Source organism: Pan paniscus, chromosome 19 (assembly GCF_029289425.2).
Source record: "Pan paniscus chromosome 19, NHGRI_mPanPan1-v2.0_pri, whole genome shotgun sequence".
In the NCBI taxonomy this organism is placed as follows: Eukaryota; Metazoa; Chordata; class Mammalia; order Primates; family Hominidae; genus Pan; species Pan paniscus.
This window is the reverse complement of record NC_073268.2, coordinates 80,945,014-80,967,783: the sequence shown is the minus strand read 5'-3', so window position 1 is coordinate 80,967,783 and position 22,770 is coordinate 80,945,014. Positions and strand designations below refer to the sequence as shown.

The 22,770-nt window shown below is 50.4% G+C and overlaps 1 protein-coding gene across 1 annotated transcript; it reads left to right on the top strand.

The window, feature by feature from the left end:
* The first annotated feature begins 643 nt into the window (after positions 1-643).
* Positions 644-4,395, top strand: LOC134729433 (serine/arginine repetitive matrix protein 2-like). The gene is made up of 2 exons (XM_063598619.1): positions 644-1,059; positions 1,454-4,395. The coding sequence occupies exons 1-2, from the start codon at positions 644-646 to the stop codon at positions 2,094-2,096; spliced, it is 1,059 nt and encodes a 352-aa protein (XP_063454689.1). The 3' UTR covers positions 2,097-4,395.
* The last annotated feature ends 18,375 nt before the right edge of the window (positions 4,396-22,770 follow it).

Genomic DNA, 22,770 nt, shown 5'->3' with positions numbered 1-22,770 from the left:
CTGTGCTGCAGGTGGGGAGAGACCTAAAAGGTAGGGAGGGAGAGAAGATTCCTCCAGTCACTATTTTCTAAGCATGTCGGGCACCAAAGACCAATGCTGAGTTCTGCTGTGTGCCCACCCTGGAGGGTCCCAAAGTGCCACCAGGCCTCAGACACACTGAGATTCTCAGAGGAAGTGTAGACTCACGGGTGGGCAATGCCTAGCAGGGGCAAAGATACAGAGGTAAGGGAGTTCCAGAACCAGTGTGGCCATATTCAGCTTCCCACCCAACCCTGGGCCCCCAGGAGGTGGAGTCAAGAGGGGCCATGGCCTGGGGTGCGGGCTTCTCTTCCTCCCAGAACACTAGCCTGAATCAGCCAGCTCTCCGCACACACAGCCAGGTCCATAGGCACAACTGTTTCTGGGGGCCCCTGAGGGCAGGGGGTCTGCTAGGGCTGTGGTTTGTGATGTGTGGAGTGAGCGCAGGCTAAGATCAGGGCGAGGCAGCTTGTCCAGAGAGGCAGATAATTCCCAAACAGAAGACCCCCAAGGCGCAGGGCCCTGGGGCTGGACTCCTGGCCCCCAGGAGGTTGTTCTGAGCTTACCCTGTGGACGGATTGGAGGGTGGACCTCTTTCCCCGCAAGGATCAAGAGGGAGTGGGGGATGGTGGGAAGGCAATCTGGCCAGGAGAAGCTGCGCGGGAGACTCCCGCCATCCCCAGTCCCACCATCTCAGCCCCGCGGCCTCTTCCTCCCTGGAGACAGCCAGGATCCCGGGAGTGGCCCAGGATCCCGGGAAATGCAGGGGAGGGGGTGGCATCTTTCCTCTTCAGGCGCGGGCCTGGCCCAGAGGCTACAGGAAGCCAGGACGCCGGGGATTGTCTCTCGCAACCGCAGCCCAGCCCCAGTCAGGGAGGAAGTTCTGCCGGGCGCTCTCCGCCGGTGCCTCACTGGTTATACTGCTATACAGGAAACCTGGCAGCGCCGGAGCCGCGCGGTCGAGGAGGGAGCGCGGGACGCCGAGCCCACGCGCGCCTGCCGGGACAAGTGGAGACGAGGCCGGCGAGCGGACGCCCCGAGGTGCCCGGGCAGGCAGTGGGCCGCCGAGCGGGAGTTGAGGTGGGAGGTGGGGTGGGGGTGGGGAAAGGGGCAGGGTTGGGGAGGGAAGGGTGCGGCAGGTGGCGGGTCCGCACCCGGGAGCTCCGCGCGCCTGCTCCCCTTGTCTCCGTGCTGGGACGGGAGCTGCTCGGGCCGCATCCCACGGGGAGGAGAAGGTAGGCGAAGGGCTGCCCTCCATCTGGAGGCGGGAGGGGAGCAGGCCCAGGCCCCTAGCGCCGACCCAGGCGTTGACGCCGCTGTAGCTTGCGTCGCCTGGGCAGTGGACGCAGGGGACCTCCTGGCGACGGGTGCGCTCTCGCGCTCCAGGGATCCTCTCGGCCCCCACCAATCCCTCCCCTTCTCTGTGTTCCCGCAGGTTGGCGAAGGAGCTGTGGCCGGGTCCCCTTCTTATCCAGCCCGAGACACTGCGCTCCGGTGGGCGTCCCTGCGCTGGGAATCCCGCTCGGAGTTTTTCCAGGCCCGGCCGGGTTGCTCCGGGAAAGGCCCTGTTGGGGGAGGTGGGCCCGGAGCTGGCAGGTCTACAATCCGGTTGGAAGGGCTCGCAGTGGGTGATTCAGGGTGCCAATGACCTCCCCACGAACGGGAACGCCCGCACTAGACAACCAGCCCCAGACCGGCATTCCCAGAGCCGCAGGCGGGAGGGACGCAGGGACTCCGGGACAGCAAATCCCCGGGGGAGAAGGGAAGGGGGAAGGCGGGGCAGGGGAGGCCCACCCTCCTTGGGCTCCGCTAGCGACCAGCCAGCGCCCCTTCAGACGCAGCCTTCCTGGCTCCGGATCCCGGCTTTCTGCTCCGGTCCTCGTCCCAATGCCCCCCAAGGTCCCCAGCAGAGGCATTCAGGTTCCTCCTCGCCCCGCCCAGACGCAGCTTCTTTGGGTATGGGTGACAGCACTCCTGAGCGTCGCTGTCCCTATTCGCTGCCGTTGCCAGCTCCGATTCCGCGAAACCTCTCCGGCACCACCTCGGAAGCCCCGCCCAGGGCGATGGTCCGGGCCTAACCTGCCGGCCCCGCCCACCCGGCCCTTGGGCTCCCTGAGGCCCGCCCAGCAGACGTGAGTGCGCTGCGGGGTCCAGGGGGAAGGGGCGCCGAGGCAGTGTGCACCTGGGGGTTTGTTGGCTCTGGGCAGCTCAATGACCCCGCCTCCGGGGCCCAGTGTGCTTAGTGACTCAAGTGTATACCCTTTCCTAGTCGAGGAACGCTTGACAAAGTGGCGAAGGAGCCCTACGGGAGTCCCGGTTGGACCCTGCTCCTTCGGTCCCTCAGCCTCGGCAAGCCGCGGTCTCCTGGCCCTTGGCCTGGGTCACCTTAGGAGGCAGGAGGAGATGTGGTCAGTGTGGGAGCTTGGAGGGGCCATGCACTTCCGGAGAAGACCACCGACTCATGGCTTTGGTGGAGGGGCGCCGGCAGATTTAGTTAAGCTCTCCCCCATCCCTGACACACCGAGCCGGGGCGGGAGCGGGGCTTGTGACCACTCCGGAGAGCTTTGGGGGCCCCTGCTCTGGGACTCCGCACGGACAGTCACTGTCTCAGAGTGCATTCTCCAGGGGCCACTCTCGTGGGGACACTGTAGGGGTCACAGGGCAGGTGGGCAGCCTCTCTCGGGGGGCGGCGTGAGAGCCGGAGAGCAGGGGGCGGGGGCGGGCCCGGCTCGGGCTCACGTCTGCGTTGAAGCCGCTGGGGAAGGGGAGAGAAACCGAGAGAACCGGTTCCCCCGCCTTGACAGCGGAGGCCCCCACACCAAGGCCCTTGGACTAAGCGGGGCAGGGACAGCCTCCAGGTAAAGCTGTTCTCCGGGGCGCCTGCAGAGCCCGCATCCCAACCCTGACCCCGGGGCCGGGGCGCAGGCTCCTGGAGGGAGGTGGTGCTACGGGACCCTCTGCGGATTCTCTGCGGGCGGGAGGCGTCCAGGCGGGACAGGGCCCGGGGAGCGGCAGGAAATGGGCTGCTCTTCCCACTGGACTGACGGGAAAACTAAGGCACGGTCAACTATCAAGCAAGCGTGGTGTCGACCTTAGAGCAGGTAATCACCCCTCGTTTTAAAGCCAAGGTTTCCCTCGCAGTCGATTTGGACCAAGACTACCCACAATCTCCCCACCGCAGGACTGAAGCGAGGCTCAAATCTTAGCATCAACCCCATGGAATGAAAGGGTTGTCCTAATTCCAGCACTGAGTGTAAGAATGGAAGCCTTGCATGTGATTTTATTCAAGTCCCCATTTTAGAAATGGGAAAACTGAGGCCCGAAGGCGAACGGCAAGTGCAGCATCGGGACTCGAACCCAAGTCTCTCCTCGAGTGCGGGGCTATTCCGGGCTCAGTGGTCTTGACTTCCGCGGCCCTCTTCCTTGTTGCCTGCAGGAAAATGCCGCGGCCGCAATGGCGGCGGATGTGGAGGGGGACGTGTACGTACTGGTGGAGCACCCCTTCGAGTACACCGGCAAGGACGGGCGCCGCGTGGCCATCCCGCCCAATGAGCGCTACCGGCCGCTGCGGCGCAGCACAGAGCACTGAGCATTGGTGGCACGTGCGGCGCAAGCCCGGCGGCCGCCCCTTCTACCTGCCCGCGCAGTACGTGCGCGAGCTGCCTGCGCTGGGCAACCCTGCCGCTGACGCGCCGCCAGGTCCCCCCATCGGGACCCGCAGCCCCTGAGCCGCTCGCCTACGACTACCGGTTCGTGAGCGCGGCTGTGGCAGCGGCCCCCAACGGCCCCCCAGCGGAGCCCCGAGGCGGGGCCAGCTCCCTGTGCGGCCCTGCGCAGCGCGGCGCCGCGAGCCAGCGCAGCAGCCTGGCGCCCGGCCTGCCCGCCTGCCTGTACCTGCGGCCCACGGCGCCCGTGCGGCCCGCGCAGTCCCTGGACGACCTGACGCGCGCCGTCGTCTCGCCTCCCGCCGGCAACCTCGGAAGCAGCGGCAGCTTCAAGGCCTGCAGCGTAGCGGGCTCCTGGGTGTGCCTGCTGCCCCTGTCGCGCAGCGACTCAGAGAACGTCTAAGAGGCCATCCAGGAGGTACGCGGCCCGCCGCGGTAGGAGATCGTGAAGCAGGTACGACCCCGGGCGCGGAGGCGGGGAGGCTCGCTGAGGACCGCGCCCGCAGGGAGCCTGGGCTCGAGGAGACCCACTCCGCTCAGCGTCGGGCATGACGCCCACCTCTGTTGGAAGACTTCGGATGAGCTCCCTCTCCCCAACCGCGAAACAGTGCAGGCCCCCATCCCTCATCTGCAATTCCCAGGCTCCAAAGCTCCCTGGAAGCCCGAAAGATTTTTCGTAATCAAATTGGTGGCAAAATTGCGCTTGAACTGATATGAGGCTGTTGATGGTCTTTATTTATCGCACTTGTGTGAATATTCATGTTTTGCTGCAGAAATGCAAATAAGCTCGATGGCCGGCTGCTGCCCCAAGCCCTGCTGGGAGGTTATGTAACCTACAGCAGGTGGGTGCCACATATTATCTTTCCAAGTCCCAGCTGTTCTATATTCCAAAGTGCATCTGGGCACGGAACGGGGGATTGCGGGCCTGCCGCCAGCTCAAGGAGCCTGGAGTCAGATGAGAGGGTGGATGTGAAAGTCAGGCGTCTGCTTCCCTTTGAGGGTGCTTCCAGCATTTCAGTTCCTTTTTTTTTTTTTTTTTTTAAAGAACTCCTGATGGGTTTATTTCAGAAAGACGTGTTAAGTGAGGTTGTTTTTTCCCCTCTTCAGAATCCAGTTGTGTTAATCTGGGAAATCGAAAATAGAGCACGTTTTACAAACACTCTTGCATCCTCAGAACACTCTGGGGGACTCTGACATTTTGAACTTTAGGAACTTTTCAGGGAGGGGCAGCCCGAGGGGGAGAAAAGGATGCTTAGAACCGTTCTGCCATCTGCCACCGGCCGTGTGATGATCTAGAGGCAGTTCTCTTCCTCTGTCAGGGTCTCGGTTTGTTCTTTAGCACAAAGGGAGGGGATGGACAGATGACCTCTGAACCTTGGGAGCCTCTGATTTATTTCGCTGTGCCTGATGTCATTACCATGAACACTGATGCCCACCATGTGCCAGGACTGAGTCCGGGATGCCCAGACGAAGGAGACACGCCTCCGTAGGCCCGCTGCTGGGTGTTCCCTCCGCCTGTCTCGTTACAATGCAGAGCTCAGGTTTTGAGACTAGGGAAAGGGGAACTGGACTTTGCTGGGTCACCTGCCAGCTGCTGACAGCCACTTAACTTACAAGCGAGGACCCCCCCCCCCCCCCGCCCAGGCCCAGCGTCCTCTGGTGTAAGCACAATACCTAAGGATTAGGGTTGTGAGCCTTAAATGAAGTAAGGCTTCGAAGCGCTTGGCAGCAGCAGGGGGTCCACCCAGACTGGGTCATCCTCGTTTGGCTTCCCTGGGTCTGCGCCGCCTTCACTCTGGCTCCTGCAGCGGCAGCCCGCCGCCTTGTGGCCAGGGTGGAAAACGGCACCCGGCGGGCGGGGCTGGAGACCGCGGCTGGTTTCTGTTTCGCGCCCCTGCCAGCCAGCCAGGCAGCTTCTCTGGGATGGGTGGCTGGATGCCAGCGCTCTTCCCCACCCCCGGCACCCCTCCGTTTCCTGCGCAGGCTCCCGGTGGCGCACTTCCCGGCCTCTCCACATTCTCTGTCCTAGTGACGGTGGGAGGGTGCCTGCCCGTCTGAGCGGAGCCCCTGGAGGTGGGGGAATGGCCTTGCTCTTTGAACCTCGCATCAGGCCCAGGGTCTGGCTCAGACAGAGTGCACAGAGAGTGTATGTTGAATAGGGCGGAGGTGCGGCAGCCCCTTACCTATGAGCCAGGCCTCTGTAGGTCTGCCCAAGGGCCACCACCCCAGGCCCCAGGACCAAAGAGGAAGGAGACTGCCCAGGTCCTGACATCTCCTGAGAAGACAGATCACCCCGGCTGCCAGGGCGCCTGCCAGGTGGCCCCTCTGCCCATCCTTCCTCCAGCTCCCAGCAGGTTCCCAGTTGCAGTGGCATATGGGGGGAGGGGCACAGGTGATGAGGGCAGGGGACTTACCCAGGGGGGAACTAGGACATTGGCCAGAGACAGGCAGCTCCCTGGCCCCAGTGGCCCTAATTCACTATGTGACCTCCACAAGTCACTTTGCGTCTCTGGTTCAGTTTCCTCCCCTGTGCAATGAGTGCAATAGTACCACTTCCCTGCCACGGAGCTTTATTCAAGAGGCAGCTGTGGCTCTCCCTGGTGCTCCACCCCCAACAAAGTCCAGGGTAGGGAGTTGGTCCTGCCCCCACAAGGGAACCCCACCCCTGCCCTTAGTTGTCCCAGGCGGCATTTCCCCACCATAATCCTCCAGGCCCATTCACTCGTTCATTAGGCATTAACTAGCCAAATAGCTGCGGAGCCCTGGTGAGCCTTTGGATCTAGAGAGGACTCAGGCACAGCCACGGTCCTGGGGGACTCACCCTCTTGGATAGGAGGCCAGCAACAGAAGACATGGGGCCGGGGCTCAGAGTGGAGCATGGGGTTGAGAGTGGGTGCCCACCGGGGCAGGGCCTCATGAGCCCTTGCCAGGAATGTGCACGTTATCCTGCAGCTGCTGTGAGGCTTTTAGCAGAGACAGGAATGGGATTGAGAAAAAAATCCCTGTGGCCAGGGCTTCAAGAATGGCCGAAGCTCTTGGTGGTCTCGTGGGCATGTGGTGGTAACAGAGGTTTGGGAGATGGATGGGCAGGGTCTGGGGGCCGAGGGAGGTGGGAGGGAAATCGGGTTGAGTTCCAGATTCCCAGCTGGCACTTGTGGGCAGACAGTGGTGCTGCTTACTGAGTTGGGGGGTGGGGGGGACTTGGGGAGGAGCAGGGTGGAGAAAGGTGGGGCCTGCCTGGATTTAGGTGCCAGACAAAGGAAAGAGAAGCATGAGAGTGCTGGCTCAGAGGACAAGAAGTGTCCAGAAGAAAGATGCACAGGAAGGTCACGTGAGAGAAAGGCCATATAACACTTATCCGAAGTGGCCACTAGAAGCTCAGCTGGTCAGGGGGGTGCTGAAGGCAGAGGGCAGTGGTCAGGAGTGAAGTGAGGGTGCGAATTGAGTGTGTAGACAACAGGCAGAAGGAGAGAGAGAGACACAGTGTGGCCAGAGGGGGTGTAGGTCATAGATGGAAACATCCCCAGGTTCAGGTGGGTGGGCAGGAGATGGGGAGGCTGAAGATGGGGAGGAGATCGTTGCTGAGAAGGGATCTCGGAAGAAAGTGGGTGCAGAACAGAGGGGGCAGGATGTGGGGATGGCATGGCACGGGGGCACTGGGGAGTGTGTAGGGACCCCCGTCTGTCAGGCGGCAGCTCAGGGCTTAGGGCAGGCTACTGGGCAAGGCCAGGGACCCCCAGAACAGAGGAGTTCCTGCCATGGATGGTGTTTCACAGCCTTGTCACTCTCCATGCACTCTAATCGCACATATTGAGTACTTGGTGTGGGCTGGTCACCGTGCTGGACACTGGGGACAAAGTGTGGTAAGACGCAGTCCCAAAGGGGCTAACAGTCCTGTGGGCTCTTGCTCAAAGGCTTGTAACCCAGGGTTAAGCTCCCAGCAGCTTGGAAGGCAGGCGTAGGCACCTCCATTTGCCCTGAGTACAAACAGAGGTTCAGAGAGGTTTAGTGACAGGACGAAGCTCATACAGCCAGGAAGTGGCTGTGTCCAGGACAGTTCCAGGCCCCCTGACCCCAAGCCCCACCCTGGACAGCAGGTTCAGTTTCAGCCAGGTGGCCTTTAGGGTTGGCCACCCTGTTCCTCTCAGCAAGAACAGTACAAGCTGAAGGCAAGCAAGCGCTCCTTCTTCTGAGCATCCTGCGTGCCCAGCCCTGTGGTGGGAGAGTTGATGTCCCAGGAGAGGGACGTCCCCTGTTCTCTTGCTGCCCAGGAGAGGGCAGAAGCAAACCCTTCTGAGAGGGGAGACAGGGAGACAGAGAGAGGTAAGCAGGGATGACTCCTCCTCTCTCCCAAAGAGGCCACTCAGGGAGCCCTGGGAAGCCAGGCCAAAGGCGGTGCAATAAAGGGGCCTCTGAGACTCTTCCCCATGGCTGTGGTCCTGGCTCTGGGATCTCAGGGTGCAGTCACCATCCCCACCCAGAAGTGGGAAGGCCCAGGTGGGTGGAGCTGGCCTGGAGCCCGCCCCTGCTGCTGGGGCATTGGCCGCTGGGAGGGAAGTTCCAGCCGGTCTGCTGCACCTTCTTATACAAGCAACCCTGGAGGCGCCGCACCTGAGCAGGCAGCCCCGACTAGAAGGAGCGGGGGCCCTCATTTCTCCTCCTCCGCTGGGAACTGTGAGTGAGCCCTTGCCCCTGAGGGAATAGAGGGCGGCCACAGCAGTTTCTCCACTCTCTCCCCTCCCTTTCCCAAATCCTAAAACCCACCTGGGGGCCCCTCCTCTCTGGATCCAGGCCCAGCACCCACTTCCTAGGACAAACTCCGAGGGCAGCCCGAGGCCGCTGTGATTGAGAGAAAGAAACTGGCCTCGGGACAGACCCACCTGTCCCCACTCGGGGCCAGCCAGGGGGCCTTTGGCAAGGGGCGTTGGTAATAGCAGGAAGCTAAGTCCAAATTGAGGGGACTCCAGCTAGCCCCTTGCCTGTACTCCCTCCTCCAACAACCCTCACCCCCACCCTCCAGCTGGGGCAGCCGCCTCAGCTGTCTCCCTCCCAGGGACTCACCTGCAGCCCCAGGCTGTCCCAGGAGCCCCTCTGCCTGCCTAGGACCTGACTTAGGAGAGAGCAGCTTCTTGGGTACCCCTCCCACCCTCACCCCACATTGCTGTCCCCCCAGAGATCTCCCTGCACACCCCCCCAACTCCCCTGCAGGCCACATGGTCTCTGGGGGTCTCCCTGGAGCCTGCGCCTGGTTCTCACCTCTTTAGTCCCTGGCTCCCTTCGGCCCCCAGGGGCCTGAGATGGGCCCCACCTGCCCCCTCACTTCCTTCCCAGGCCTCAGTAGTTGACCTCACTCTAGACCTATTTTTTAATGTTTATTTTATTTTAATAGTTGTGGGGAGCAGGTGGTGTTTGTTCTTTAGTGGCAATTTCTGAGATTTTGGTGCAGCCATCACCCGAGTGGTGTGCACTGTACCCAATGTGTAGTCTCTTGTCCCTCACCCCCCTCCCACCCTTCCCCCACTCCCAAGTCCCCAAAGTCCATTATATCATTCTTAGGCCTTTGCCTCCTCATAGCTTAGCTCCCATGGACCTATTTTCTCTGCCCTTCTTAGAGATGACTATGTCCAGTGCAGGGAAGGGTGGGCATCAGTACTTCTGAATGCCAGCCTGGATGGGTGGTCAGTGCCAGGCCCTGGGGAATGGGAAAGTCCATGATCGTGACCGGGGGTAGCTGCTGACCAGAAATGCGGTCGAGGCTCCATGCCTGAATGTTAGGGAGATTCAGAGCTGGATCTGTACCGGGGAGTGAGAGGTCAGCGGCTGTTGGTTCATATTGAGGGGGAAATAGGGCTGCCAGGACTAGGGCTCTGGGGCACAGGAGCATAGGGGCACAGGTGCTCTTGCTAAATTTTGGGAAGCTCTGTTTCCAGATTGCAGAAGGATTCTGGTGTTGAGGGAACTTGCAGAGCTGTTGCCAGGTGAGCCCCGCAGGACCCTTCTGTCCAGCTGAGGCCCCTGTGGGTGCCCACCCTGCCTCCTTGCCTTCTCCTGGCTGTGGGTCCCCTGTGAGGCATGAAGGGAGTGGGGCAGGGGCCCCCGTCCAGGCCTCTGTGTCTGTCTAGGGGCTGGGCCAGAAAGAGGAAGCAGAGGTAGCAGAAGGGCCTGCCTGCAGAATCCTCCCAACCTCCCCCTTCCTTTCTCCTCGTTGGCCCAGTTAAATGTGTAAATTACTATTTCCTCCCTATAAAAATAGCTTAACTCCATTACAAATATTTGAATAATAGGAGGAAATCTCAATCGAATGACTGTTAGCATGTTGGTTTCTTCCCATTTATTCTGCCTTCTTATGTGTATGTCTTGGGCAGTTCCCATAGAGACATCACAGCGTAATGACGATTGTGCCTTCTGCTTTTTCACTTACCATATTCACCTAGTCAGTGAATGTCAGCTGCTGTACTGGGCACTAGGGAGCAATGAAAAATAAAGGATGGTTCCTGCCCTCAGGTAGCTTACTGTCTAGGAGAAATTGAACAGCAGATCCAATTATGATATGGTATGGCATGGTAGTTATGGTATGGCAGATATGATATGATATGACATGATGCATCTGCAAAGAGCTGTGGGGGGCATGTTGGAGGAGCCATCCTCCCAGAATCTTGTTCGCAAGAGGGAAATCCAGGAGTGCTTCCTGGAGGAGGAAGGTGTTGGCAAAGATGAATTCAAAAGGTTTCTACAGTTCCCTCTCATGAAACCCTCTGGACCTGGTGCCTTTTTCAGTGGCAGATTTTTTTTCTCATCAGTGGTAATTAGTTTATTTAAGTTTCTACTCACCTTCTAGTTAATTTTGGCCATTTTATATTTTACTAGGAAAGCATTCATTTTCTCCAGATGTGTAAAATCTCCACTTTTAAAATTTATTATGAATTTCTTTGTGACCAAGTAAATGATTTTTCTAAGTTTTTCATAGACATATAAGAAAAATGCATATTTTCTTATTTTTATTTTTATTTTATTTTTTTTGAGATGGAGTCTTACTCTGTCACCCAGGCTGGAGTGCAGTGGCGCAGTCTTGGCTCACCAAAACCTCCACCTCCTGGGTTCAAGCGATTCTCCTGCCTCAGCCTCCCAAGTAGCTGGGATTACAGGTGTGCGCCACCACGCCCAGGTAATTTTTGTATTTTTAGTAGAGAGGGGATTTTGCCATGTTGGCCAGGCTGCTCTGGAACTCCTGACCTCAAGTGATCCACCCACCTCAGCCTTCCAAAGTGCTGGGATTAATGCATATTAATCCCTGGATGGAAAAATGCATATTTTCTATTTAAGGGATATAAGGTCCTAACTGCATCAAATCAAGTTTATTGATCACATTATTCAAACTTTCATTTCCTTTGTGTCCTTTGCTTGGGGGCAGGGGTCTTTTACTCTAATTCTGATAGAGATGTGTTATGTTAAACCTTCCACTCACATTTTCTCTATAAAGCTCTTCTGGTGCTTTTCCTAGTTTTTGCTTTTTATATTTAACTACGATGCTGTCGGGAGCCTGCAGATTTTGAGTATTCTGTCATGTCGTTACAAATTGTGCTTTTCTATCATTACATGGTGTCCCTCTTTATCCTATTATAGTGCTTAACCTTAAATTTCACCCTTCTATTGTTAATATGACCACTCCTTGTTTTACTTTATTTTTTTTTTTTGCACTTGCTTAGCATTCTTTTATTTTCTACCATTATCATTTTTTGAAACTACTAATTTCTTGTATATGTCACATCACTGTTTTGTTTTGTTTGAGACAGGGTCTCCCTCTGTTGCCCAGGCTGGAGTGCAGTGGTGTGATCATGGCTCTCTGCAGCCTCAACCTCCCTGGCTGAGGCAATTCTCCTGCCTCAGCACCCCGAGAACCTGGGACCACAGGCCTGTGTGCCACCATGCCCAGCTAATTTTTTTTTTTTTTTTTTGGTCTTTTTTGTAGAGATGGGGTTTCTTCATGTTGCCCATCACCACTGTATTTTTGTTGTCTTCATTTTTTTTCGTTTGTTTGTTTTTTGAGATGGAGTCTTGCTCTGTCACTCAGGCTGGTGTGCAGTGGTGCGATATCGGCTCACTGCAACCTCCGCCTCCCAGGTTCAAGTGATTCTCCTGCCTCAACCTCCTGATTAACTGGGATTACAGGCACATGCCACCATGCCCAACTAATTTTTGTATTCTTAGTAGAGACAGGGTTTCACCACATTGGTCAGGCTGGTCTCAAACTCCTGACCTCAAGCGATCCACCTGCCTCACCTTCCCAAAGTACTGGGATTACAGGTGTGAGCCACTGTGCCCAGCCTATCACTGTATTTTTAAACCCAAGCTGACTCGTCTTTTGGTGGGAGAATTCACTCTGTTCACATTTCATTTAACAATTGATCTACTGTACTTAATTACCTTTGGCTTATTTTACATTTATTGGTTTATCTTGTGTTTTTCTTCCCTCTGATCTGGTTATCGATTTCCTTTTTCTTCCCCTGTTGCACTTTCCATTTCATTATTGGCAGCTGTCCCTTCTCTGGGGTTCCTAATCAAACACATATTCTGTAGCACATGCCTCGATGGGGATTCTTTTCGCAGCACCCTCATCTGGAGCTCACAGAACCTGTCACTCTGTAGGCTCTGGTCTTTTTTCAGCTTAGGAACATCTATTTGTTCCTTGATTTGATTATTGTTAGTTTGTTTATTTATTGAGACATGGTCTTATTCTGCCACCCAGGCTGGAGTGCTGTGGCACAATCACGGCTCACTGCAGCCTCCACCTTCTGGGTTCAAGTGATCCTCCCACCTCAGCCTCCTGAGAAGCTGGGAATACAGGCACACGCCACCAGGCCCAGCAACTTTTTTTGTATTTTTTGGAGAGACAAAGTTTCGCCATGTTGCCTAGGCTGATCTTAAATTTCTGGGCTCAAGCGATCCACCTGCCTCAGCCTCCCAAAATTCTGGGATTACAGGCATGAGCCACTGCGCCCGGCCTGTTGCTTGATTATTGTTTCTTTTACCTTTTCTTTCCTGTGCATGTGAGTGCTCCTGACTGGGTCCCCTGCAGTTTATCTTTGGCATCTTTATTTCAATCTTGGTGTACTTTTGCTCTGAAATTTGATATTTCTTTTTGACCTTCCAGGCTGCAAATTTGAATCTCAAGAGTGAATTTATTCCCCTTCAACTAATACAATGACATATTTTAAGTTCTAAAAATCAGTCCTTTTTAAAAATTCTGCTTGATTCGAGTCTCCTTAAGAGTTTGTATTCAAGTTGTAATTGCATTCTCCAGGCCCTCTATTTTGCCAATAGCCTTGAATTTATTTTACTAGGTAATGTATTTACAGGTTTTTTAAATCAAAGCAATATTTAAAAATCTATAGTAAAAATCTCACATGTACCCTGTTTCCCTGCTCTGTTCTCCATCAACTCAAAAGTCACCCCTTTCATTCATTCTTTCTTCATTCTTCCAGAGTTTCTAAGTACAAACTAGTATAACTACATATCTGATTACTTAATTTTCTCTCTCTCTTAAGCAAAGGTAGTACCTTGTACACACCATCTTGTGTGTAAAACAAGATTTTAAAAAAAACAAGCTTGTTTACTTTTATTTATTCCTTTGACAATGTATCTTGGAGATTATACCTAGAGAGTTTCTATCTCTTTCCCTACAACTACAAATAATCCATTTTACCAGTCTCCTGTTGACGGGCACTCGGAATGTTTCCCATTTTTTGCTATTACAACAATGCCATAATGAATACTCTTTTATATATGTATAGGTAGATGTTGGAAAAATTCCAAAAATGGGATTTTGGGGTCAAAAGGTAAATAATAGATACTCGATGGGTATATCCCATGAGGCATATACCAATTTGACCTCACCAACACCAATGAGGGTGTCTTATTCCCCACAGCCTTGCCAACTAACTGTTGTCAAACTTTCCTTTTCTGCCAATCTGACCATAATATGTCTTATCTTAAGGTACTTTAAATTTGCATTTTTCTTTCCAGAAAGAGTATCTTTTCATATATTTAAGGGCTGTTTGTCCCCCTCCACCTTTTTTTTTTTTTTTTTTTTTTTTTTTGTGAATGGTCTGTTTATATCCTTTGCCTGTTTGTGTATTGGGTTGTTAGGTTTTTTTCTTATTGAGTTCTAGTAGCTTTTTCTATACTAGAGAAAATAGCCCTTTGTCTATTATTACGTGAGTCGTAATTCCCTCTGCCACCCTGAGCTTGTCTTTTGACTCTGCTAATAGCATTATTTTGCCACACAAGTTTTCTTAAAACACATTTATGTAGTCAAATGTATCACTCGTTTATTTTACGGCTTTTATATTTTGAGTCTTTGTTATAAAGTCTTATATTTATATATATACATATATGTATACACACACAGACACAACATATTGAAGCCATATATACACACACATACAGCATATTATATATAATATATATTTATATATATACATACAGCGTATTGAAGTCTTTTATATATATAAAGAGACATATATATAAAATATATGGGCTTTTATATATATGTACATACAGCATATTGGATTTTGTTTTCTTTTTTGATTATTTTTATGGCTTCATTTTTAAAAATGTAAATCTTTAATCCTTTGAAGGTTAATGTGGATGGACAGAATGAGATGTGGACCCTCCCTTATTTATATACGTGTTTATTTGTTTATCTCTGGATGGGCTAAGTTGTCCCAGTTGTCCTGTGACCTTTCACTGACAAGTCTGTCTTTCCCCATGACCTGTGATGGCATCTTTAGTGCGTCCTGGGTCCCGGCTGTGCTGGGGTCTGGTAGCAGCGGCTGGTTTAGTGTGTCCTGGGTCCCAACTTTGCTGGAGTCTGGTAGTGACGGCTGGTTTAGTGTGTCCTGGGTCCCAACTGTGCTGGAGTCTGGTAGCAACGGCTGGTTTAGTGCGTCCTGGGTCCCGGCTGTGCTGGGGTCTGGTGGCAGCAGCTGGTTTGGTGGTTCTCTCTGTTGCCCCTGCTGAGCTGTCACAGAATGAGTTTGCTCCTCAGAGCTGGGGTCAAGCTGCAGGAGTACCCCACTTGGAGGGGTGGCCCTAGAGTGGAGAAGGGATGGTGGTCTCTGCCAGTGAGCCTGTGGGCGTTGGACATCCGTGATGTCAAAACACCAGCAGGAATTCTCTCTGTCTCCTTGGTGCCCTGGCCTTATGGGTAGAGACTACCTGGCCCACCTGTTTGGCCCCCCTCAGCTCCTGGGCACAAGGGTACAAGAGCCACACTGCCTTCTCCCTGGTGTCCCATGATGGGCCAGCCTGCCCCAGGGTTCCCCTGGGAGCCTCCACCTCAGACATAGCCTCTCACCTGTCGCAGCCAGGTCCCACCCACCCACTGCCCCAGACTCTGCTTGACTCAGGCAGTAGTAGCAGGTCACAGTTGGGAGCAGAGGGGAAACAGGGCATGTTTAAGTGGCCTTATTCCCAGAATCCTGGCTCCAGAGCTGTGTCTGAAAGGGAGAGGAACTACTTCATCTGTAATACATCGGGGGCAGGGATTGCTGGAAGAGCAAGTCTGTTTCCAGGTGAGAAATAATGAACAACTTTTTCTTCTTTTCTTTTTTGAGACAAGGTCTTGCTCTTTCACCCAGGCTGGAGTGCAGTGGTGCAATCACGGCTCACTGCAGCCTCAACCTCCTGGGCTCAAGCAATCCTCCCACCTCGTCCTTCCAAGTAGCCGAGAGCACAGGCTTATATGGTAGTGACAGTGAGGATGGAGAATAGTAAAAATGTTTGAGGAATTTTTTTTTAAATTTTATTTTTATTATGAAAATGTCCAATTAGGCTGGGCCTGGTGGCTCACCCCTGTAATCCTAGCACTTTGGGAGGCCAAAGCGGGAGGATTGTTTGAACTCAGGAGTTTGAGACCAGCCTGAACAACACAGTGAAACCCTACCTCTATATTAAAAATAAGTAAATAAATTTAAAACTTAAGAAAATGTCCAACATGCAGAAAAGTAAAAATAATTTTTTTTTTTTTTGAGACAGAATCTTGCTCTGTCACCAGGCTGGAGGGCTGTGGCACAATCTCAGCTCACCGCAGTCTCTACCTTCCAGGTTCAAGTGATTCTCATGTCTCAGCCTCCTGAGTAGCTGGAATTACAGGCACATGCCTGGCTAATTTTTGTATTTTTAGTAGAGATAGGGTTTTACCATGTTGGCCAGGCTGGTCTTGAACTCCTGATCTCAAGAGATCCACCTACCTCTGCCTCCCAAGGTGCTGGGATTACAGGTGTGAGCCACCATGCCTGGCCAAAAAGAATTTTTTTCTTTTTTTTTTGAGACCAAGTCTTGCTCTGTCACCCAGGCTGGAGTGCAATGGCATGATCTCGTCTTACTGCAACCTCTGCCTCCCAGGCTCAAGTGATACTCCTGCCTCAGCCTCCCGAGTAGCTGGGATTACAGGCATATGCCACCATGCCCCGCTAATTTTTGTATTTTTAGTAGAGGAGGGGTTTTGCCGTGTTGGCCAGGCTGGTCTCGAACTCTTGACCTCAGGTGATCCGCCTGCCTCGGCCTCCCAAAGTGCTGGGATTACAGGCATGAGCCACCACACTGAGCCAAAAATAATATTTTTGAAAAACGAATACAATTACCTATTGCCTAGATTTAACAATACTTGCTCCTTGCTGGCTGCTCTACTAGGAAAAAAAAAGAGAAAAGAGAAAAAACAATATTTGCCATGTTTATTTATATTTATTTATTTATTGCTGATGAATTATAAATTCTAGGCATCATATTTCACCCTGAAAACTTCAGCATGCATCTCTGAAAAGTGATGTCTTTCTCCATGAACACCCTCCATTATTATGTCTGACAAAATTAACAATAGTTCCTTAATGTCATCTATGACCTAAGCCATCGTCAGATTTCCACCTTATCCTAAAACATCTCTCTCACAGCTGGTTTGTTTGGTTCAGGATCCCATGCAAGGTCATGCCTTGTATCTGGCTGTCTCTTCAATCTCCCTTGAAGAGCCCCGCCCTTTCCTTCTGCCTGGACATTGACTCATTGCCTGCCTGCAAGGTGTCTGTTTGCTTCCTTGCAGCAGTGTTTTCATGTTCTTCTAACCCTGGTGTTACGTGAGAACTGGTAGGCAGGTCTGCAAGGTTTAGGCTGGTGAGATCAACAGGGCTCAGTGACAGATGAGGCAAAGCCAGCAGGAGGCAAGGATGATTCTACCTTGGGTGACAGAAGTAGATGTCACTCAGATGCTGAGAATGGGGAGGGAGGAGGGAGAGGACAAATTTGATTTGGGGCACACAGCTTTCAACATGTACAAAGGACATCCAGATGGCAGTGGGCTATGTGAGCCTGGAGACTGTGCTGCGAGTTGTTGATCTACAGCCAGTGGGGCTGGGCTCTCCCAAGGCGGTGGAGTGAGAAGACAGGTGAGACACCAAGCATGAGGCCATGGCGGAGGAGATGGAGCCTGGGGCCCAACTGCTGAGCAGTAGCAGAGAAAAAGAAGGAAAACCAGGAGGCCTGGCCCGAGAAAGCCCAAGGAGAGGATTTTAAAGAGCAAACACTGGACAGAAGTCAGGCCAGAGGAAGATTGTCAGGCCTCTAAGCCGGAGCAAGGTCCTTGTAACCCCTGTGACCTGCCCATATACATCCAAATGGCCTGCAGGAGCCACAAAGTCTGGAGCAGCCAAAAAAAAAAAAAAAAACCCGCAAAAAGGAGTAAAACAGCCAGCTCCTTGCATTGTCCCTGCCCTGCCCCAACTCATCAATTGACCTTGTGACAATCTCCTCCTGGACAGTGAGTCTCAGGAGCTCCCCACTGAGCACCTTGTGACCCCCTCCCCTGCTATCAATAGATAACCACCTTTAACTTGTACCTTTCCACTGCCTACCCAAGTCCTGTAAAGCTGCCCCTATTCTATCCCCCTTCGCTGTCTCTCTTTTTGGACTCAGCCCGTCCGCACCCGGATGTAAATAAACAGCCTTGTTGCTCGCACAAAGCCTGTTTGGTGGTCTCTTCACACGGACGCGCTTAACAAGGACCAGGTCTGTCATCAAGGAAGTGGTGGAAGGCCTCTGAGCAGTGAGCTGGTTGTCTAAGTGAGGGGACAGAGAAGTTGGCTCGAAAAGGAGGAAGGGAAAAAGGATTTAGTTGTTAAAAGGGGATGCTGGATCCAGGGAACAAACTTTATTTTATTTTATTTTATTTTATTTTATTTTTTTTGTGATGGAGTCTCTCTCTTTTGCCCAGACCGGAGAGCAATGGTGTGATCTCCGCACACTGCAACCTCTGCCGCCAGGGTTCAAGTGGTTCTCCTGCCTCAGCCTCCCAAGCAGATGGGACTACAGGTACCCGCCACCACGCCCGGCTAATTTTATATATATATATGTATATAATTATATATATATAAATATATATAATTATATATATTATATAATTATAATATATACATATATATAATTATATATATTATATAATTATAATATATAAATATACATAATTATATATTATATAATTATAATATATATAATTATATATAATTATATATATTATACATAATATATAATATGTATATATTATATATATTATATAATATATATAATTATAATATATAATTTTATATATATTATATTATATATAATTATATATATAATTTTAATATATAATATATTATATATTATTATATATAAATAATATATAATATATATTATATATAAATAATATATTATATATTATATATAAATAATATATATTATATATTATATAATATATATAAATAATATATAATATATAATTATATATAAATAATATATAATATATAATTATATATATAAATAATATATAATATATAATTATATATAAATAATATATAATATATAATTATATATATAAATAATATTTATATATATAATTATATATATAAATAATATATATAATATATAATATAATTATATAAATAATATATATAATATATAATTATATATAAATAATATATATAATATATAATTATATATATAAATAATATATATAATATATAATTATATATAAATAATATATATAATATATAATTATATATATAAATAATATATATAATATATAATTATATATATATATAAATAATATATATATAAAATTGGTAGAGATGGGGTTTCACCATGTTGGCCAGGCTGGCCTTGAACTCCTGACCTCAAGTGATCCACCTGCCTCAGCCTCCCAAAGTGTTGGGATTACAGGCATGAGCCACCGCACCCGTCCAACATTTTCTTTTTAAGATGGAGAGACCAGCTGGGTGCAGTGGCTCACGCCTGTAATCCTAGCACTTTGGGAGGCTGAGGTGGGAGGATTTCTTGAGCCCAGGAGTTCAAGACCAACTTGGGCAACATAGTGAGACCCTGTCTCTACAAAAAAAAAAAAATTAGCCAGGGGTGGTGGTGTGGGCCTGTAGTGCCAGCTACTTGGGAGGCTGAGGCAGAAGAATTGCTTGAGTCCAAGAAGTCAAAGCTGCAGTGAACCGTGATCGTGCCATTGCCCTCCAGCCTGAGTGACAGAGCAAGACCCTGTCTTAAAAAAAAAAAAAAAGATGAAGAGGCCTTGAGTTTGTTGAAATGAGAAAGGCACAAAGGTAGTCAGAAGGGAAGGGTTGGAAATTTGAGGTGAAGCCACTTCTGAGCAAGTGGGAGGCAGCTATGGAGGTCCTTCAGGCCTGGGCTGGGGAGGTTGGCTTGGATGGCAGGCCCCTGTGCCTTCTCCTGGGGGAGGGGGAAGGAATTGTGGGTGCAAACACAGACACGTTTGAGGGGGTGGGCAGAAGGTGACCACTCCTTGGTCTCATTTTCCTACCTCCCTAGCCTGGCTCATCCCTACAGCCTTTGCTAGCTGGGAGGTTCCCTTATGGACCATTTCTTTTTTTTGTGGGGGATGGAGTCTCGCTCTGTCGCCCAGGCTGGAGCGCAGTGGTGCGATCTTGGCTCACTGCAACCTCCGCCTCCCAGTTTCAAGCAATTCTCCTGCCTCAGCCTCCCGAGTTGCTGGGACTACAGGCGCATACCACCACGCCCAGCTAATTTTTGTATTTTTAGTAGAGACTGGGTTTCACTATGTTGGCCAGGCTGGTCTGAAACTCCTGACCTCAAGTGATCCTCCTGCCTCAGCCTCCCAAAGTGCTGGGATTACAGGCGTGAGCCAATGCACCTGGCCCCTCGTGGACCATTTCTGATCCCTCCTGGCCCCAGCGGCCCTGCTGGGTCTCTGCCAACATTACTTAGAGCACAGGCGGTGTGACCCCTGAGGAGGCCCCACCCCAGCTCCCAGCCCGTCCTGGAGGAGCAGGCCAGGCAAGCAGCCCCATGAGGTCACCCAGAGGCTGGGGACACAGTCCAGAGCCGAGGGCACCCAATCGAAACCCGAAGTCAGAAAAGCAGAAGTGCAGGCCTGCTTTCCCCCAATCCCCATGGGTGGATATTCTGCCAGAATAGAAAAAGGAGGAAATTTTACAGATTATTGTTTCTGTTAGTGTGAAACTGTTAGAAAACTTGATAAATAGAAATAGACAAATAGAAAATTATGGCCCTGTCTCCTTTATTAATATTTATTATTAATAATTAATAGCAAATAGGTATGTCTATAAGAAATCTCAAAATATTGGTATGCGAATCTATTCAGGAGTAAATTTAAAGAATAAGAAACCATGGCTGAATTGGCTTCACCTTAGACACCAATCTCCAATACTAGGAGATTACTAATACCATACTATTTTAAGAAGTCAAAGAAAGGCTGGATGTGGTGGCTCATGCCTGTAATCCCAGCACTTTGGGAGGCCAAGGCGAGTGGATCACTTGAGCCCAGGAGTTTAAGACCAGCTTGGCCAACATGGTGAAACCCCATCTCTACTAAAAATACAAAAATTAGTGGGGCACAGTGGTACATGCCTGTAGTCCTAGCTGCTAGGAGGCTGAGGCAGGAGAATCGCTTGAACCCAGGAGGCAGAGGTTGCAATGAGCTGAGATCGCACCACTGCACTCTAGCCTGGGCAACAGCGCAAGACACTCTCAAAAAGAAAAAAGTTAAAGAAACGAAACCTTTTGATCATCTCATTAGATGCCAAGAAGGTATTTTTGTCTAAGTTCATTATTATTTATTGGGTTTTTTTAATTTTGAATTTTTTTTTGGCTGCATGTGGTGGCTCACGCCTATAATCCCAGCACTTTGGGAGGCCGAGGTGGGTGGATCACCTGAGGTCAGGAGTTTGAGACCGACCTGGCCAACATGGCGCAACCCCATCTCTACTTAAAACACAAAACTTAGCCAGGTATGGTGGCACACGCCTGTAGTCCCAGCTACTTGGGAGGCTGAGGGAGGAGAATCACTTGAATCTGGGATGCAGAAGTTGCAGTGAGCTGAGATTGCACCACTGCTCTCCAGCCTGGGCGATAGAGTGAGACTCCATCTCAAAACAAAACAAAACAAAAATGGCTACTAGGAAGTTTCAATTTATATAGCTTGCATTCTATTTCTGATGGACAGCCCTGCTCTAGGAAGTCTCAGCCCTTCAGATGGAAGGGGGACAGTTATCCGTTGGCTAAAACTATTCCATAGTGCTGAAAACATGATGATATCCCTCTAGTACACAGGTGTGGATTCAGTAGATGCTTGATAATTCAGTTCTTATTTGGTACTATTATTGACAAAGGAAAACGATAAAGGAAATATTTTTCTCTTCCCCCATCTTTTAGCTTTCTCCCTTTGTCTCATAACCATGTCCACCAATGAGAATGCTAATACATGAGCTGCCCACCTTCACAGATTTAAGAACAAGGGAAAGGACAGTACAGTGAGTACCTTCTGTTGCTTTCTTATGGTGTTATTTAAATGGGAAGACATTTGGAAAGGGGTGAAAACTTAGGGATCTTTTTAAAAATTTCCTCACTTAGCAACAAAAACTGATGTGGTAGGTGAAACGGCATGTTATCTTTTCTCAAGGAAACGAGGCGTCACAGAATAGAGGTCAGTGTGGAGCTGAGGAAAGCTAAGAAGGATGACCAGATGCTGAAGAGGAGAAATGTAAGCTCATTTCCTGATGATGCTACTTCTCCGCTGCAGGAAAACTGCAACAACCAGGTAAAAAAATATATTTTAGATTATGAGTTACATGAAATCCAGAAAATCAGTAGGGACTTTTCTTAGAAATTCAAGTAAACTTAACATTTCTAGTCTTATGGTTTTAACTATCTGTGAAGATCTTTTTCTCTGTTTGCAATTACTAATTATCTTCTTTCCTGCCTTCCATAATCCACTGAAGCTGATTTAGGATCTTCCTTTAACTCTGACCTTCCTTCAGACTTCCCTGCATTTGTAGCTACTAGCTGGGTACCTTGACCTGACCAGTGTGTCCAGAGCCAACCAGTTTCTGGTTTATTTCTTTTTTTCTTTTTCCCACATGGAGTCTTGCTCTGTCGCCCAGGCTGGAGTGCAGTGGCACAATCTCAGCTCACTGCAACCTTCGCCTCCTAGTTTCAAGCAATTCTCCTGCCTCAGCCTCCCGAGTAGCTGGGATTACAGGTACAGACCACCAGGCTTGGTTAATTTTTGTACTTTTAGTAGAGCCAGGGTTTCACCATGTTGGCCAGGCTGGTCTTATACTCCTGACCTTGTTATCCACCCACCTGGGCCTCCCAAAGTGCTGGGATTACAGGCGTGAGCCACCACACCCAGCCCATTTCTGGTTTATTTCTGTCTTTTTTGGTATTCTGTGTTTTTTTGTATTTGTCACCAGCTTTGTTCAGGTCTTTCCTCCTGAAATATTTACAGTAGCCTCCTAATTTATTGTTTCCTTCTTTCTGTGCCAAATGCTATTTTTCTGAATTTTTTCCTAAAGTACTGCTTTAGACGTGTTTTTTCTCTCCTTAAAATCCATACTCCAAATTGCATGAACCTGTGAGGCAGAGGTTGCAGTGAGCCAAGACCTTGCCATTACACTCTAGCCTGCGCAACAAGAGTGAAACTCTGTCTCAAGAAAAAAAATAAAAATAAAAAATCCATACGCCGCTGGGCATGATGGTTCACGCCTATAATTCC